This window comes from Manacus candei, unplaced genomic scaffold, assembly GCF_025592945.1.
Source record: "Manacus candei isolate 608988 ecotype Guabito, Panama unplaced genomic scaffold, ASM2559294v1 h1tg000069l, whole genome shotgun sequence".
Classification (NCBI taxonomy): domain Eukaryota; kingdom Metazoa; phylum Chordata; class Aves; order Passeriformes; family Pipridae; genus Manacus; species Manacus candei.
In genome coordinates this window covers 3553830-3572141 of record NW_026138117.1, presented here as the reverse complement: position 1 = coordinate 3572141, position 18312 = coordinate 3553830, and the positions used below count along the sequence as shown (strand labels likewise).

General features: G+C 39.7%; 3 protein-coding genes and 1 long non-coding RNA gene across 7 annotated transcripts in view; 2 read left to right on the top strand and 2 right to left on the bottom strand.

Moving 5' to 3' along the window:
• The window catches only part of MGAT4A (alpha-1,3-mannosyl-glycoprotein 4-beta-N-acetylglucosaminyltransferase A), a 78460-nt gene extending 72639 nt beyond the window's left edge, over positions 1-5821 (top strand). For all 4 annotated transcript variants that reach the window (XM_051806820.1, XM_051806819.1, XM_051806817.1 and 1 more), the window contains one exon: positions 72-5821. In XM_051806820.1, the coding sequence (XP_051662780.1) occupies positions 72-98 (27 nt within the window). In that variant the 3' untranslated portion in view covers positions 99-5821. The remainder of the gene's footprint in view (positions 1-71) is intronic.
• Positions 5729-11511, bottom strand: UNC50 (unc-50 inner nuclear membrane RNA binding protein). Its single transcript, XM_051806828.1, has 6 exons — positions 11279-11511; positions 10265-10548; positions 9253-9373; positions 6738-6877; positions 6560-6661; positions 5729-6035 (listed from the first exon to the last, which is right to left on the bottom strand). The coding sequence occupies exons 1-6, from the start codon at positions 11509-11511 to the stop codon at positions 5899-5901; spliced, it is 1017 nt and encodes a 338-aa protein (XP_051662788.1). The 3' UTR covers positions 5729-5898.
• On the top strand, positions 11481-14405 carry LOC127479619 (cytochrome c oxidase assembly factor 5). Its single transcript, XM_051806839.1, has 3 exons — positions 11481-11611; positions 11874-11957; positions 14107-14405. The coding sequence occupies exons 1-3, from the start codon at positions 11510-11512 to the stop codon at positions 14146-14148; spliced, it is 228 nt and encodes a 75-aa protein (XP_051662799.1). The 5' UTR covers positions 11481-11509; the 3' UTR covers positions 14149-14405.
• A 1320-nt stretch (positions 14406-15725) lies between these two features.
• On the bottom strand, positions 15726-16198 carry LOC127479624 (uncharacterized). The gene is made up of 3 exons (XR_007907622.1): positions 16066-16198; positions 15872-15989; positions 15726-15802 (listed from the first exon to the last, which is right to left on the bottom strand). It is a non-coding gene; the product is annotated as an uncharacterized LOC127479624 (long non-coding RNA).
• Between the last annotated feature and the right edge of the window lie 2114 nt (positions 16199-18312).

Sequence of the window (18312 nt, the reverse complement as noted above, 5' to 3'; positions counted from 1 at the left end):
CTGAAAATAGCTACCTCTTAGAAATGTAATACACTAAATGGTGACTTATTTTTTCTGATTCTCTATTTCAGATTCATATTAAAAAGATTACAAACTGATCGTGGAATTCTGCTTTAGAGGAAAAAGGATCCTTGAAAACTTTTCCTATAAAATCTGACATCCTTAGCAAATCACAAATTGAAAATACTGAGCATGCACCTTAATTCCAAATTTTATTCTTTTCCACTTGAACTCTACCTCTTGTGAAACCTACTGTAGATGAGAAGATTGTATTTACCCCTTCTTATCTGATCCATCCAGAAACTGATGCTCCACACTGATAACGTTCGTCTGAGGCCCAAGTTGTCCTCCACTTTAATGTGACTTTACCATCTTATGGTTACAAAACCCTGCTATGCTTAAACTGTACTATTTTGATAGTATAGTAATATAGAGAAGTTGTACATATTGTTACATTCCTTGAAGAAGAAGAAAAAAATATAATTATTGTTAAATATGTTTTATGAAGGGGGTACTTTCGGAGTTCCATTTATTTTCTATAACAAGAACCCTCTTTTATAGACTGTCAGGGATATATATTAAAAATGTTAGGGATATTTAATTTATTAAAATAATTTGAAAAGTACATATTTTTATGCAGTAAAATTTTAAATTGATATAGTTTTTTTATGAATTCTCTAGTTTAAGTTATCTTTCTACATTTTTCTTTGGAGATGCAAACATAAATTAATACCATATTTCAAATTTACTGCCATGTTTAAAAAAAACTAAATTAAGTTTCTAAATTACATAGTTTTGTACACAGAATCTGAATGATGTGCAGAGGCATAAACAGAGCCTCTGAAGAGCATTATTCTTTGGGGCTATGAAATTCCACTATGTACAGTTTGTAGCCACATAAAAAGCATGCTAAAATGTCTTGTTTCATATTATGTACTAAATCGGCAGTGATTTTAGATCGAATCCATTGCATTTTAGAAGAATTTTTTTTTTATTCCAAACAGTTATTTCTAAAAATCTTTGTAAACATTTCCTAGCCTGAACAAATTCATTTTCTGTCCTGAAAAAAATAATTCTCCAGCTTTGTTTTGGAGTGATAGAGGTTACTTTACATCAAAAGAACAAATAATACATAGATACATTTGATCTATGGAGGTCTCCTTTTAAAAAGTTCTGTTAATATAGTGTTCATTTTGGATACATTACAGTTTATTTTTATTTTCTTCAGTTGTTCAAAAACAACGTTTTAGTTTTGACTTCTTTATTGATGAGTGTAGTAACTCACATGAACTTTTTACTAGGAACTAAATTTGGCCTCAAGTTAGTACCCTGCCTTTTCGTTTCAAGGGAAACAACAGTGATCTTAAATGAATCATAAACTCAGTCAGGAACAAAACATGGTTTGGATTACATCCAGAGGGGAATTGTTGCAGTACTAATGCTGCTGGTGCTGCTCTTAATAGTCTTTCTGCTTAGGTGCTTATATGTAAGACACAGGCATGGGAAGATTTCAGTTAGTCAGAAATGATCAGGAAAAAGAGAGGCGAGAATTCCTTCCTTTAATAGGAAAGAAGTGCCTGACTGACACTGGAGGGAGGCATCTACCTTGCCTGGGGATTCTCAGCTGGGCTATGAACAAGCCTCCTGGAACCGACATCTCAAAAGCTGGAGAGTTTTCCCTGTGGGGAAAAAACCCCACTCTGCTATTCCCAACATAGAATCATAGAATTGTTTAAGTTGGAAAAGACCTTTAAGATCTTTGTGGTCAGGGTACAGATGCACAAAACCTGTTGCAGGGTCCCTGATCCAGAGTGGGGATCTTGAATCTGTACCTCCAGCATTATTTGGCTAATAGATTTGGCCTCTCTTTTATGACACGTTTATAAGGAGCAGGAGCCTAAACCTGACTCTTCAGCACTGCAAACCATCACCACTGGGGTATAGAGTCAATCTGTCTTTTCTTCTGCCTTGTTGGAAAGTGGTGTCATAGCTTTGACAGTTTAGCAATATTCAAGTTGAAGAGCTTAACTGTTTCTACAGACTGTTGTCATTTTGGTTTAGCTGTGTTGTCTGGGGACACAGGGAAGACAAGATTTGTACACAGAGGCAAGACCTTCTGTTTAGACTGACTGGTGTAAGTTCAAGTTAGAAAGCTACCAGGCAGGCCTTGTTTACTTTTTCTGATCACATCAGGTGGTCTAAATAAAATGTTACTTGGAAAGCTCGCGTTGCCCATAGAGACTGTGGGCATAAGCTAAGTACTGGCCACATAAATGGAGTTTATTCTTGGATTTTGGAACCTGGGTGACTAGGCTCTGATCCCGGGTGACTCTAGCCTGTTGTGGTGCTACAGCCCCGTTTGTCACCTGTATAATGCCATGCCATCAAATTATTGACATGCAATGGCTTTTTATCACACATTACCTAGCAAAGGTCTGAGAAAGTATTGAGGCGTTCTTCTCATCTGTGTTGGTGGATGAATGATGCAAGTTATTTACACTAGAGTTATTTATTACAATTCAGACTGCAGAAATATGTTAGATATTGAAGTTTCTTAATATAATTAGTTTTGCTGACAGTGACCTTTTCCATTTTTCCATAATTTCAGAAGGTTACTGGTACCACTTGTTGGAGAAATCTGTGTGCTTCTTCTAAAAGCATTACTATTCCTGAGGTTTCACAGTAGTTAAGATGATTCATTGCTAATATACTTAAATACATGGATCCCTACCACACTGATTGCAGAACTCTGGTTAACAGTAGTTTTCAAAAATGTTGAGAAGAGATTTATCCAAGACAACATATTACTGCTTGGTAAAATGGGGATGGTTTCCTAAAGACTAGTGTATCTTTACTATATCATACTACCAGGAGTTGAAAACTTGGGCTACTTTAATAGTTCCAATGTTCCTGAGTTTATATGCTCTCTAAATAAAAGTGCCACATTAAGACAAATTACATTTCATGGATTCAGGTAAATTCAGAGATGGTGTAATCAGGTAGTTCTGCAAATTTGTTTGGAAATTTTGCTGAAAAATATAAAAAGCAAGGAGGATATTTTCTATCTAATTATTTCCACAAACAGCTATTTTGGGCTTTCTACCTTTCAAATTCCAATCCCCAAGTCAGGCTTCACCCCAAGTGGTGAAGTAAGTGCTTAGGCAGTTTGGCTCACCAGCCTTTAGCTCAGGCACTGTTTGTGATGGATATACTCCAGTGGGGCCAGTGTCTCTTGCATTTGTCCGTCCTAAGGGACAGCATTGCCATAAGAGATCTTAAACAGTATCTTAAACCTGTTAAATTATTTGGGGGAGTTTTTCCCTACATGTATTTAATTTCAGGTTATTTTTGTTGTTGCCTTAAAAATCCCCTCTAGGCCTCTGAATCTTAGCTATACAGTAATGGAAAGTGTTTCAAAATAAATTGCATTATCCTATGATCCTGCTAGCTCCTTCTGATGCTGTTAAAGCTTCAGAAAAGTGAACTTTTGTGAAACCAAAGGCATTGCCAGAATTATCCGGGCAGATTATTCTTAACTTCTTGTACTGGATGCCAGACAGACTCGCCAATACGAGCACTGGCTTTTGTGAGCTGATTAGGATTGCTTGGGACCAAGGAAATACAAGGCTTGCAGTATAATGTTGCTTTGCTCTTTCAGTGGGTAGTCCTAATGAAAACTTTGTAAATAATATGAACAGGATGTGATCCCAAAGTAGCACTTTTTATTTTCTTAATGAGTGTTTCTAAAGCACTGTAGAAGGCTTTGAGCTTTTGCAGGCATCTCAAACAGGTATTTGCATTGATGGAAAAAAATTTCTGTAGATATATTTGTTTTTTCTCTACTTAAAGATGGCTTAGAAAAATTCAAAGATAAACATATGATTCATGGACCAAGAAAAGACTGGACTCTTCTGTCTTGCTGCTACTACAGCTAGACACTGTTTCAAAAGCAGTTTTTAAATACCTTGAGTCAGTTTAGGCAAAGCAATTTGTACTTTGCCCCTGTGATACACAATTCCTTGAATGGGCTGGAGTGTGATTAGTCTTTGGAAAAATTGAACAACTGTGTAACAGTTTCCTTTTTTTTTTTTCAAATATATTTTAATTTCACTCATCTCTGTATTTTGTTGGAAATACTTGCTCCACATGAAGTATTGTAGTAATTTGTAGTTTGCCTCCAACTTTGAAAGTACTGTTTTAGTCTTGTGGGGAAAAAGAAGAATGAAATCTTTTCAAACCTTGCTCTCCTGAAATACATTAACCCAAGGTTCTATATTTGTTCTTACTAGAAAGGATGTATTCTGAAAAGTAACTGTAGTTAGAAAGGGTTAAAAAAAAAAACCTTGTATTTTTAAATCATCTTTACAATCACCAGCATAATGCTGAAACATTAAACAACTGGTGTTTTCAGGCTAACATTGATTGCTGACTTAAAACACACACCCTATGGAGACCTGGTGAATTGGTCCTTGAGAGTGTCACTTTTCTGACCCGCAGGGTCTCTGAAGGGTTTTGCTAATTTCTGCTGTAAACAATGAGCTGCCAGAAGTTAAAGTAGCTTAATTTTGAGAATGATGAAGCCTTCTTTAAAGAGGGTGAACTTTGATATCTCTAAAGGGAAGGTACACAGGCCCCGAGTCCTTCAATGGTATCTAAAGGGCACTAAATATGAATTTTTACTCTTGAACTGAAGTGGGTGATCACTGGTGCTAGGATTCCTGTTAGGAAAAAGGTGTACAGTTAGGCTGCAGCTGCCTGCAGGACGGGAGTTTGTGCTGTTTGCCAGGGAGGGAGCAGGTCCTGACTGGAATCCTTCGCCTTCCGTGGATCAGCAGTTCAGTGCTTTCCTTGTTAAAAGGAGAACTTTGCTCAGCATTGCTGAGAGGGAAACACACTTCTCTTCAAGCCTTAACAGTGGCTGAGACACACAGTACTGTAAGATGCACTGCCAGCATATTTGGTATTTTGAGATAAAATATAGTTTTTCCTTAGAGATCAAATTCTAGTATTGAAATATTAAGTCTTACTGTAACCAGTTTACTCTTGTGTTGTTTTGGAAACTGAATCCTAGTGAACACCATGTTGGAAAGCTGTCATCTTCACTCTCCATAAGGTATTGTTTGTGATGGTCAGTTTATACTCCTGCCTTGTGGACTTTACAGCTGCAGGCATTGCCACGAGCCCACCCTTGTAGCCAAACTAATTTGTACTTTTTTTCCATGTTCATTGACCTGCCAATCAAAATGGTGGATGTAATAATACCCACTGGACTGCTAGAGATTGGGTTTAAAAACTTGCTGCTATTTTTGGAAACCTGATATGGGTCATGTTAATTGTGCCTTTCATCACTGTTTCTTCTGTGTGCCAGAGCTGTCTATGTATATTTGAAGTAGTCACTAAAATAAATCTGTTCTCAAGTTCTTTCATGCAAGGAGAGGACAGATCTCTATCTAGAGACAGTTGTTGCTTTACCATCGCAACACTCTTAAGATCTATACTTTCACACAGTCCCAAGGCAAGGTATTCCAATACTGCTCTTCAATAAAACTGCTTTTTGGTGTCACTTAAACCCCTTATAATGTAGAGCTTATACCAGTATGTGCAAAATACCTGCAGTAAGAGTTATGCTACATAGACTTGTTGCAGTTAAATTTAAGCTACAGAGATGTACAAGTAACTTGTTTTTAGGAATGTACTGAGAAAGTATTTGAACAAAATTGCTAACATGTTTACTGTTGTAAATATTTTAATAAAAAAGGACACTTCAAACTTTTTTACACAATTATCTACAATAAAGAGAAATTTACAACCATTTACAAAATGTTCTAAATTTTTTTTTACTGTCAAAAACGGCTAACGTAAAAAGAAAATAAACATTAGATACATGAAGTCCTGGGTTTATTTCACTCTGTATTTATAGAAGGAGCAAAGCATCTTGGTGAAGTTCCATCCACATGCTAGTGAGATCAAATAGAGCATGATGAGAAGTGCAAAGGGATACAAAAGAATAGCTGTGTTCTTCAAAAAGGGCAATGCTGAAACAGAAGCAACAATGAAGCAAGTATAAAGAAGTGCTCTTTAAAAAAGGTGCTTCATGTGGAGTGGCCTTGGGGCAAGACAGCAAGAAAAAATAGTTCTGCTCTACTGTTGTCCTCGGGCATCTCTGCCCTACTAGTCCTACTGTTACTACATAATGCTTTTTGAAACTGCTTTACCAAAAACTGTGGCCTTAGACTCATTAAAGAATTTTTATCTAATGCAAACATCTTGAAGTGGATTTACAGAGGAACAAGGAAATGAAGTTGTGGTTCTACAGGTCTAACAAAAGAAGGGAAGTTGGTAAAGTGGAGAATACAAATTCTCTGGTTAAGATGTACACTCAGCTGAAAATCCGGATGGGTAAATTTCTATCAAACTTCTTTTACCACAAAGAAAGAATTACTTCAACACCCAGCTGAGCCTCTGCTTTACAAATTAATAGACTAAGATCAAATTAATAGACTGAAAACATGCTCTTGTTTTTAGTCAAATGAATACAAAAGAAATTGATGTCACTCACCACTGTATCCCAGGAATGTCACATAGATATAATAGCCGATGGCAATCAACCATAATGTATTCCCAACAAAATACCCAATGACAGAGTCAGATATGATGACATCTGCAAGAGATAACTGCTCTCAGCTGTTTTGATAGCGCACCATTTTGAAGCAGAGAGCTCAAAGTATTCTACTTACAGTTGATGAAGAACAGCTGGATAAAATGCAAAATTACTAGAAGTGGGTAGAAAGCATTCAGATGCACATCAAAGGCATACCCCCATTCCACATCATAGTCTCTGTTCTGCTGCTTCACCAAATACTTATTAGAAATGAACCTACATAAAGAGATATTTGAGACTATTGTTAATGTGAATCTATAAAGCTGACAATCAAAACATAGGTTTGACATAGTAAGTCATATGCAATTCCAATTCTCCACCCAAAAGTGTCTGCTATCTGGGAGAAAAAACATGCAAGAATCATGCAGACCAGACCATTGTTAAAATGTTTTTGTTAAAACTATGATTACATCCCCCTGCATGCGACAGTGTGGTGGGGGGAAATGGTTTTCCCCCCTGCAGTTATAAAATGGTAAAACCCCAGGGGGTGGTGACCCTTGAAGTTTTGAGGTTTTACCCAACGAGTGCTTCTGCAAAATATAAACATATCACAAGCAGAACGGAAGAGAAGGTAGTTGTAGTTTTGGGGTGGAAGAAGTAGCCATGTTGTAAAGCCACGAGGAGAAGCAGCAGCAGCCCCACTGGGGGCTGGGCCCCCCAGCCCCAGCTGGGGGGGCTGCAGGGACTTGGAGCAGTGTTAAACTGAGCTAAGTGCCTGTAGCTAGGAAGCTGAAGGAGTTTTCTCCACCGTGAGTGGGCAGACGGAGCAGCGGCAGAGGCAGCAGCGGACAGAGGACAGTGGTAAAGAGCCAACAGATAAGAACTGAAGAAGCAGCAAACAGCATGCAGCCCAGGCAAACACAGAGTTGTCTGAGAGAGCCGAGAGAGAGAGAGCAGGACTAAGCTAAGAACTGGATTTTGGGGTTCTCAAACCATGACAGACAGCCAGCTGGAACACTGTATTACACTGCCGGTAATACAGAAACAAAATGCTTCTTTAAAGAAACCAGCACCACAATCTTATCAATGCAGCCACAAGCTGCGACTTCTCTCTGTACACACAGGGAGGAAACTTCAGTAAAGGGCCCATACAGGATCAGCACACATCACACGAGATGGCTTATTTCATCTAGTCAGAACTGGTGCACTGCAAAGACAGGAGGAGAGCTGGATAGTGCTCATAACATGAGTCTATTCTTACTGAAAAGCAAATGGAATGTGCACTGCCTGGTGTTAGAGGCTACAGAATAAGCCTTAGGACTGTGCTTCAGCTTAAGTTCTGCTGACATAACAAAATTTATCACATTTAGAAGAGGAACAAGAAGTCAATACATGCTCAGAAATGAGTTAAGGGACCAGAGTTTTCATGAAAGCTTCCTCTGACATACTCTTTGTGCCAAGGGTGGGGTCAGAAGGAGGCAGAGGCTGGGGGTGAGGTGAGATGAGGCAAGGCAAGAAGGGGTTTAGACTCTTTAAGAATGGGGGGAGTTTTTGGAAAAAAGGATGAGCCTGCACTGGAAGAAGGGACTTGAACTAAACTGGAGCCAGATGACTAGTACTGAGGCCTGCAGGAAGCCAATTAAAAGATAGAGGAAAATCAGCAGATGCTGAAGCCTTCCTGGTTCAGAAGACTGCACCCTGAGGCACAAATTGCTAGAGAATGGCAGGCTGGGAGCAGAGAGCTTTACTATAAGCTCTTCCCCAAGCAATTTATGGGTTGCTGTCCCAGACACAAGCATAGGTCAGATGGACTTTTCATCTATCAGCTACAGTTCTTGTACATGCCTCTTCCTGAAGTTTGCAGGAGTTCCTGAGGCCACTGTTTGAAAGGAATTTATCCCTTTTCCAATCAGCATCAGTTTAAGATGTCAGCTCCATCACTAAGAACTCTTCTAAATGCTTTTACTTTCTTAAGTTCTTGGTAAAATAAAAATACTTTCTTTGGTGCCCTCCCTTTGCCACAGCACAGAAACAGCAGCTTCCCATTGTTTCATGGCTCCCTCATTGCTGCAGGACACATCCACGGTGCTGAGGCCTGGATTGTAAGCTGACCTGCTCCTGCCTCTCCACTTCTGCAAGTCCCTGGACACTAGAGGATAAAACCAGCAGTGAATAGCACCAAAGCAGCGAAGCTGCCACATGTGAGACAGAACAGATGTGGCTTGTCGTGGCACTTGCTAAAATCTTCAGCAAGGAGCGTGGGCTTAAAGAGAATCATCCTCAGTCTTACATTGCTTATTTTTTTCATTCATTATTCTGATTGAACAGTTTGGGTTTTTTTGAACACATTTTTTATTTGGCATTACTGCTGACTATTAACCAGCTCAAGAAGAAAGAAAAGAAGCTGGAATGTTTACCGTAATACACACTTCCTGATTTTTTTTTAATCTTTTGCAAGAAATAGTGAAGAAAAAGATGTGTTCTTTTTTATTGCAACATTTTGAAACAATTACTACCACAGCACAAAACTTATAGGCAATACTTGCTTAATAAGTTTACCCTAAACAAAGAACCAAGTGTCTTGCAAACAGCAGAGGACTCTCCACGTCTGAATAGCAACACTGAACTCAGTTTCAGAAGTCACTACTTACCACATCAGAGTTGCAATCAGGAGGCCAACACCAACACAGTCTATGAATACAACCCAAAGTAGCAGCTTTATTGTTTCAAAAAACCCCATGTCCAGCACAAATCCAAATCCTACAGTAGACACTGAAAGCAGAAAAAGATTATTAAAGTCAGCTGTAGAAAAGAAAGCATGAGATCTTAAACTGATGGGGTTTCTTTGAATATACTGTTATGAAATCTCCACTTTCCTTTTTTTTTTTTCCCCCCAAGATTTTTAGTCCAACAGCTCATTTTTTTCCACCAAAACCTAGATATAATGTAATTTATTCAAAATATAATCCCTCTCACAGATTGAACACTTGTCTGTACTTAGGCTTAATTGTATTTCTCCACTCAAACTATTTTTTAAAAAATTCACACAATGCTAAGATAGAACATTGTTTTAGAAAAGCTCCTTGTGAACCCAGACCACGTGCGTGGTGATATATAGTTTTATTTCAAAGTTATATGAAATATTTTTGCTATTACAAATAGCAATATGCTGTTTAACAGAAGACAACTGGGATAATACTTACTGAATTTGCAGTTCAGTCACTTAGATGAGCTGCTTTGTTTATAGCTTAATTCTGCAATATACAGAATCTCACTCGGGCCTTTATGGTAAAAACAGTATTTTATCCATAACGTTCAGGTAAACCAAATATTCAGTGTTTTTTAAGTAAAGCACTACTGTGTGGTCCGGGGTTTTATCGCTGTCTGTAAAGTTACAGGGAACTGCATAGCTTGAAATGCAACAGAAAATGAGTTGCAACAGAGTGCAATTCAAGACTAAACAGTTTTAGTTATGCCTATTCCATTTTCTAATTCCTATCTTAACTTCCAAAAGGTTAGGCCCTTTTCCTCTATATTCTACTTTGACTAAAGGATGATACATATGGACTGGTCTCTTTTTTGCGTGTTATTGGAAGGGAAATGAACATTTATCCCCAAACTTTCCCTCCCTCTCCCTTACGCTGTCTGTTGTCCTGCACTCACCGCAGAGCCAGATACTAAGCAGTACTAGGAAAGCAGGATCATCTCTCGCCCATTGGTCCTTTGTCTGTTTTCTGTAGTGAAAGTTCCTGTAAACCCTCTGTGGTGAAGTGAACAAATAAAGCATCTGCCAAAGCGCAAACTCAAAGTCCATCTGTCGGAAGTGGAAGAGCCTCCGCAGGTACTTGTAGCGTTTCGCTCCGGCCGTGTGCCTTGCAGCATCCCTGGGGCTCAGCGCACCATTGCCCTGGCTCCGAGAACTAACCAAGGTGGTTGGCAGCATCTTGCTAAAGAAAGAATTTCAAAAGATGTGTTTGGTTTTGCATACAGTGACGGCTACAAATAAAATCACGTGATGCAGGCCGTGCCTGCAATGCTGAAGCGACAAAAACTGAGCACAAGTATAAACAATGACAATTGTTGGAGCAAGTCCAGAGGGGGCCACTAAGTGACAAAGGGCTGGAGCATCTCCCCTATGAAGACAGGCTGAGAAAGCTGGGGCTCTTCAGCCTAGAGAAGAGAAGATTGTGTGGAGACCTCATAGCAACCTTCCAGTATCTGAAGGGGGGAAAACAGAGAAGCTAGAGAGGAACTCTTCATCAGGAACTGTAGCGATAGGACAAGGAGTAATGGGTACAAACTGAAAGAGAGGGAATTTAGGTTATATATTACGAAGAAATTCTTTACTCTGAGGGTGGTGAGGCACTGGAACAGGCTGCCAAGGGAGGTTGTGGATGCCCCAACCCTGGCGGCGTTCAAGGCCAGGAGGGATGGAGCTCTGAGCAACCCGGTCTAGTGGAAGGTGTCCCTGCCCATGGCGGGGGGGTTGGCACTAGATGATCTTTAAGGTCCCTTCCAACCCGTAACACCGCACGTTTCCAAGATTTAGGGGCGGCCCGGCCGGCGCTGCTGACGAACACCCGCCCCCCCTCAGCGGGACCCGCGCTCCGCTCCGGGCCGGGAGGCGCCGAACGTCCCTGAGCTCCGCTGTGTGCCGGGGGAGAGGGGGGAGCTCACCTGCTGCCCCGGCCCGCGCCGCGACCCCGCCCGGCACCGGCACCGCCACCACCGCCTCCCGCAGCCTTCCGGCACGTCCGCGGCGCAGGCGCCCGGGATCCTCCCCGGCACCGCCCCGGCCTTTCCTGCCCCCGCCGGAAGCGGCCGCAGCGCCCGGGATGCCGGAGGCCGCCGGAGGTGTCGCCAGGGCGGGCGGCAGCGGGAGCGGCGCGTAGGGCTGGGCTCGCCGCCATGCCCAAGTACTACGAGGACAAGGAGGAGGACGAGCGCGCCTGCAGCGGCGTGCGGGAGGACCTGCGGCAGTGCCTGCTGGAGAGCCCCTGCGTGCTGCAGGTGAGCGCTGCCGCCTGCAGGCCGCCCCTGTCCGGCCTGCTCGCTCCTGTGTGCAGCACCTCAGAGAATTACAGCTCCAGGGGAAAGCACGGGTCATCGTAGCGAGGGGAAATCCCCAGTGAACCTTGTATGAAGTTGGAACGAGGTGACCTGCAAGGTCCCCTTCCAACCCAAACCTCTCTATGATTCTAGGAAGTATTTTGGTGTTTCTTTGACGAGCTGCACAAATCAAGGTTTTAATCCTTTATTTTTCATCTACTAGGAAAACAAAAGCCCTAAACAATGCTTGAGGGAAGGACACTGTAGGAGTTTGCAAGTGACATTCTTTGCATGCAAAAGATCAATGGTAAGTGTGGCGTGTCTGGTGACAGTGGCCTGGATGCTTTCTGCCCTTTTCCCACTTTTTTGAAGAGCATTTTAATTCAGTAAAGCTGGTGTCATTAAGCAGAACAGCTCCTGCCTTTGAATCTAATTTAAAATATAGATGTTCATATGTAGAAAAACTCTGATTGTTCTCATGAAGAAAAAGTAAGAGTATGAAAAACTGGAAAAATGTGTTTATATTGAATTAGGCTTAGAATGTCACAGGTAGTGAGGTAGGTATTTTTACTATTGTTTTTAGTAAAGTTTTGGTTTAAAAAAATTCTACATCAGGTAATTGTAAGATAAAATACTGGCAAGACATTTTTTGTCTGCAAGGTCATCCAAAGAGAATCTTTATAGAGAACACTGAAATGAAATTAAATGAGACTTTCACTGTTGAATCAGGATCTTGCATTGAATTCACATTGAGTCATTAATTTTCTCAGAGTACTTGAATTCATGATATCTAACAGTTTGGGTTTTTTATATAGCGAACTATCCCATATGATACTGACAAAAATGTCACTAGATAAAATTTCCTGTATTTTGATAGGAGTTCTATGTCCAGAAATGTCTTGCCTGTGTTTCCATGATATTTAAAAAATAGTTAAAATATTATAAGGATGGTATCAAAACATGAGTTGTGTAGGGCTGATTTTTATTTTTAGCTGATGTGGTACATAATGAAAAGTGCACAGCTGAAATGGTACCTAAAATTTTTCTTCCATTCTGTAGTAGTCATTCCAGCTTTTTGTACCTCTCCTATATGAACTGTATTAATCCATACAGTCACAAATTATTATTTCTGCAGACAGGAAAAATGCTGTGTATTAAATGTTTGAAATACCTATATGATGCTGCAGTAGCAACATATACAGGTGATGTGCCTGTATTTTTATCTGGATTGTTAAGGCAGCCTAATGAAACTTAAATTGCAATCTAAATGTATCCAGTCATGTGGGAAGAAGCCTGGCTCTTAGATGATTCTATTTAATTGTCCCAAATTCTAAGGCTGGTGAGTGATGTTTTTCTTGTCCTGTTAATTTTGAGAATTTCAATAATTAATAATTGTGCCCTGCCAAATTTTTTATTTGTTACAATAGTGAGGATTAAAGAGTGTCCAAAACCAAGTTAGACACTAGATGCAAATTTAATTTAGAATATTCTAAAATGATTAGGGATTTTGTCTAAATACTGTTTTCTTTGTGAGGAAATAGAATGTCTTATCAGTAGAGTAAACTTCAGTAAACTTTAGACATTTAAGTAGGGACAGGTTTTAAAGTGGAAGCTGCTAGGTTATTGGATAAGCTATGTCATCATGTAGTCGAGCTCTTTACAAATTTTACTGCAGTTTTGAATCGTGGAAGAGGGTTAGTTAATGGAGATAAAAGAAACCTCCTCAATCTAATATCTGAATACAACTGAGTTGCAATCTGTCACTGCCATCTTCAAGACTGACTATCTAAATTCATAAGAATTCTCCCAAGATCAAAGTATATTTTTCTGCTGCACTGAGAAAGAAATTGCAATTTAGCTTCTGTAAGTACTGCAGTGTACCTTTTATTTTAGCTTTACTGTCATCTTTAACCTTCCATTAAATCTTTTTTTGTAACTGCCAAGAATAAACTTGTACATTTTAGAAGCTGAATATTATTTCAGTTTTTACTGATTTATTTCTATTTTTTCCACAAACTTCTTGTATTTAAGTTATCCCTCTCCTCATGGACATTTGCAGTGACTCCCACTTCAACCAAATCTGAATTTCCCTCCTTCAGATTATCAGTTACATTTGGAAAAACTGATTTAAGCAGACTTACACTACCTTGTTTTTGTGTGTTCTTTGACATCCTACTATGCTACTCTTGTCATCTGTGTTGTTCCACTGTTTATTTCAGAATGCACAGGATGCTTATCACATAATTTTAATTTTGTGTGAGATTTAAGATAATATAATGTCTCTTTCATCAGAACCGCCCTATGGCTTGTTGGCTATATCACTGGTTTTCTTTACAGTGCCTTCTGCTTTATTCTGACCTTTGTTCTGATGTTACTAAGTGCCAAGGTAGCACAAGCACTCTAAAATATTTCTTTTGCAAAATACCGGCTTTTAATATATTGACTTCAATTTTCAGTTGGATACCAGGGCAAGATTCAGAGGAAGGAAGGGATACTGAAGTCTTCATCAAGAGACCTAGCCATGGGAATTCAGGGTTCATCAGCACTTTACAAAAAACAGAGACTAAAGTAAGAAGATTGTACCTGCTATATCCTTTCATGCAGTGTTTTCGTGGAAGGTACCTGCTCCTGAGTATTCTGATAGATTGACCTGGATGTGCATTTAAATGTTAAAAAGAAGATAAGCCTAAAGTTGCAAGTTCTGGCCAAAATGGGTACTTGTCATGTACTTGAAATAAAATATGTGAAATCCAGAGTAAGCTGCAGAATTTATCATTCTGTTTTGAAATGAAGTTGTCTTCTGTGACCTTACTGTGAATTCCGGTCATGTTTTGCTATTACAATAATAGAAGGTATGGAAGTGGGAGTTCACTTGATGTGTTGAGGAAGAGTTTTCTTAGCAGACTGGTATCCCAGAGGATACCTCAGGATAGAACTGTTTTCAGAGATGAGGAGTTGACCAAGGTTGTAAAATGTGTGTGCAAGTTGCTTCCTCTCCAGTAGGTTTGCTGCCCAGTAAACCTGCACTAATAGATGGGAGTGGTGATGTTTTTCATTCCCACACTGGTAAGAAAGTAGGATTTGTGGGGGTAACAGTGCTTAAACTGTGACAGTGGTCAATATTAACTGGTTCTGATTAAGAACTTTTTTCCCAAAGGAATATTTTTTTTCTTCTTTCAGTATCTCCGTGTCATTCCCTGCCTTTTAGAAGCCTTTAAGAAATAAATAGTAGTGTAACTCTTACAAGTGGCAACTCGAATAACTTCAGACAAGGTGATCAGAAACAAGATTGGGAGACAGTGAGAGAGGAGAGTCATAGTAACTTCTTGGCTGAAGCTTATAGCCAAGTGTCTGATTTACATTTAGTCTGAACAGATGCATGCAGCACTTAACTGTTTGTAAAAGTGATGACTTCAGTGAATGAGTGCATGTTGATTATTTAATTGTCTTAAGCAACTGTTCTGTGATCAAAGACTGTTTATATTCCTTGTATGTGTAAGACTTTATTTTTGCAGTTATAAATCAACATTGATTTCACATTTTCTTGTTCTGTTGATTATATGGGAGCTAGTTCATTTGTTCAAGTGCTGTAAACATCCTTTGTTTTCCACCGCCTAGTTACCATATCATCTCTTTACATACACAAAAATTATAAAATGATGTCTATAAGAGTGTTCTTAACTTAGCACTCTCATTTCAAAGTATTACTCACAAGCCTTCTCAAAGGGAGCAAAAATAAATAAAAAGCCACATGGCAGGTATTTAAATGTCAGTTAGAGAGAAGAGTCGGAATAGTATGTGGTTTTGGTAATCATGGACTCTTCCATGATCTGCTCTGCTGCAGCGGCCTGTAGGCTTGATGGTTCAGGTGATCTGTGTTCCTTTCTCGGCCATAATCACCAAGCCTCACCTCATGGTGCTGCAGGAACCACTTTTGGAAAGGAGCAGACAGATAACAGTCATAGAGAGACAGCTAGTTATTTTTAGTAATTGGCTTGAATCCAGTGGAGATCGAGTGTTAAATTCAGTGTTTGCTATTGGACATTTAAGGATTTAATAATTATCAGAATATTTGTATTATTCGATCCACTAGAATGTTACTGTAAAAACTTCCTAGTGGTTCACTAACTACCTAGGACAGTATAAAAATACCTATAATATGTATCAAAATAAAAAAACTTCCTAGTGGTTCCCTAACTACCTAGGACAGTATAAAAATACCTATAATATGTATCAAAATAAAAAAACTTCCTAGTGGTTCACTAACTACCTAGGACAGTATAAAAATACCTATAATATGTATCAAAATAAAAAAACTTCCTAGTGGTTCACTAACTACCTAGGACAGTATAAAAATACCTATAATATGTATCAAAATAAAAAAACTTCCTAGTGGTTCACTAACTACCTAGGACAGTATAAAAATACCTATAATATGTATCAAAATACTGATTTGCTCAAGAGACTATCACTGTTCAATTCCAGTGTTGGGTAAAATCATATTCTGTTTAAAAATGACTACCTATATAATTGTCTTGGGACTTTGACCACGGTTCTACTTGAGAGATATTAATGTTTTTTGTACGAAAAATAATAATTTGTTTTATTAATGGAAAGCTGTAGGTACTATAGATTTGATTCTAGCTTTTTTCCTAATGCAGTAAATGTTTTTATTTAAATATATTAATATTTTTGTCTCATGCCTTGTGGTACACTACTGGGTTTTACTAAAAAAAGTGCATATTTCTATGCTGTGGTAGATTTTGCAAGATGGAACATGGAATATGTCTGAATCCGTGAAATTGGATTGCTAAGGTCAAATAGTTGACATGGCTCCAAAAGGCTCATACTGGGTTTAGATTTAGAAATATATGTGGTGCTAATAATTCGTATTGAATAAATACAGGACACAGTTTGCAAAGAACTTTCCCTGCTGCTCTCCTTCCTCCCATTCATTTTACCCAGTGGCAGAGTCAGAGAGTGCTGAATGCTGTCAGGACTGACACTGCAGGCTGCGGCTCCGTCAGTGTTAGGACCTGTCTGTGTCATTACATCTGGTTTCATCAATTAACGTGTTCTCTCTATGGTCTAATCCTGCAAACACATTTGTATTTAAATGGCTGTAAACACATATTGCAGAACTGCAGAAATATGCCATAGTCATTTACTCTGAAAATTCTTTAGGTCATTAACTCTGTTCTTCCAAGTTAGTATGAAGTGATAAGCATATGAGTCTGTGTGTTTATATTGCTTATTAAAGACCTTCATTATTCACTGGGTGGAATAAGAAATTGGTTGTGTATTCTCTCTTCACTTTTAAGTTTCTGGAGAGTAGCAGGTTGGGTGAGATGCTTTTTTTCAAAGCAGACTTTTAAAATAATACTATTTTTTTCAGTGGAAGCCTGGAACAAACTAAATTGACACCTTCTGCTCATAAGAAGAACATTAAATTGAAATCATCTAAAAATGCAGCCATAGAATGTAGGTGGTAAGCAGTATCTCTTGTTTAAGCCTGTGGTTGGAAAACTTAGAAATACAGAACCATAGCAGCTTTGTTGACATGATGTATTTCACAAGTACTCATGCTGCCCCAGCACTTGATACGTGGTCATTGCAGAGGGACCTGGACAGGCTGGAGAGTTGGGCTGATTCCAATGGGATGAGGTTCAACAAGACCAAGTGCCGGGTCCTGCACTTTGGCCACAGCAACCCCCTGCAGCACTACAGGCTGGGGACAGAATGGCTGGAGAGTGGCCAGGCAGAAAGGGACCTGGGAGTTTGGATTGACAGGAAGCTGAATGTGAGCCAGAAGTGTGCCCAGGTGGCCAAGAAGGCCAATGGCATCCTGATCTGGATCAGGAACAGTGTGGCCAACAGGACCAGGGAAGTGATTCTTCCCCTGTACTCAGCGCTGGTGAGGCCTCACCTGGAGTGCTGTGTCCAGTTCTGGGCCCCTCAGTTCAGGAAGGATACTGAGGTGCTGGAGCGGGTCCAGAGAAGAGCAACAAGGCTGGTGAAGGGACTCAAGCACAAGTCCTATGAGGAGAGGCTGAGGGAGCTGGGATTGTTCAGCCTGGAGAAGAAGAGGCTCAGGGGAGACCTCATCACTCTCTACAACTCCCTGAAAGGAGGTTGTAGCCAGGTGGGGGTTGGTCTCTTCTCCCAGGCAACTATCAGTAAGACAAGAGGGCATGGTCTTAAGCTCTGCCAGAGGAGGTTTAGGTTAGATATTAGAAAGAAATTCTTTACAGAGAGGGTAATCAGCCAGTGGAATGGGCTGCCCAGGGAAGTGGTGGATTCTCCGTCCCTGGAGGTTTTTAAGATGAGACTGGATGTGGCACTTAGTGCCATGGTCTAGTAACCACAGCGGTGTTGGATCAGGGGTTGGACTTGATAATCTCAGAGGTCCCTTCCAACCTGGCTGATTCCATGATTCTATGATTTGGAATATTTGTCTTTATTCTAAATATGTGTCTTGTTGTCTACAGCTGAAGAGCACAACAGTTTAATTCCAGTCTTAAACTGTAGTTGATACAATAGTAACCAGAAACCTTAAGATCATTTCTTATTTTTCTTTTCCGAATGTGCATGCTGAATTTTCTGTCTCTGGCATTGTTTTGTTGGAAATATCTTCAGAAAATCATTAACCAGCTATTTCTGTA

Coding starts and splice junctions, on each gene's coding strand:
- LOC127479619 (XM_051806839.1), top strand. CDS start 11,510: ATGCCCAAGTACTACGAGGACAAGGAGGAGGACGAGCGCGCCTGCAGC. Junction 11,612..11,873: donor AGAGCCCCTGCGTGCTGCAG/GTGAGCGCTGCC, acceptor TTCATCTACTAG/GAAAACAAAAGCCCTAAACA. Junction 11,958..14,106: donor TTGCATGCAAAAGATCAATG/GTAAGTGTGGCG, acceptor TTCAATTTTCAG/TTGGATACCAGGGCAAGATT.
- UNC50 (XM_051806828.1), bottom strand. CDS start 11,511: ATGGCGGCGAGCCCAGCCCTACGCGCCGCTCCCGCTGCCGCCCGCCCT. Junction 10,549..11,278: donor GGCGCGGGCCGGGGCAGCAG/GTGAGCTCCCCC, acceptor TTCTTTCTTTAG/CAAGATGCTGCCAACCACCT. Junction 6,036..6,559: donor GACATTCCTGGGATACAGTG/GTGAGTGACATC, acceptor CTTCTGTTTCAG/CATTGCCCTTTTTGAAGAAC.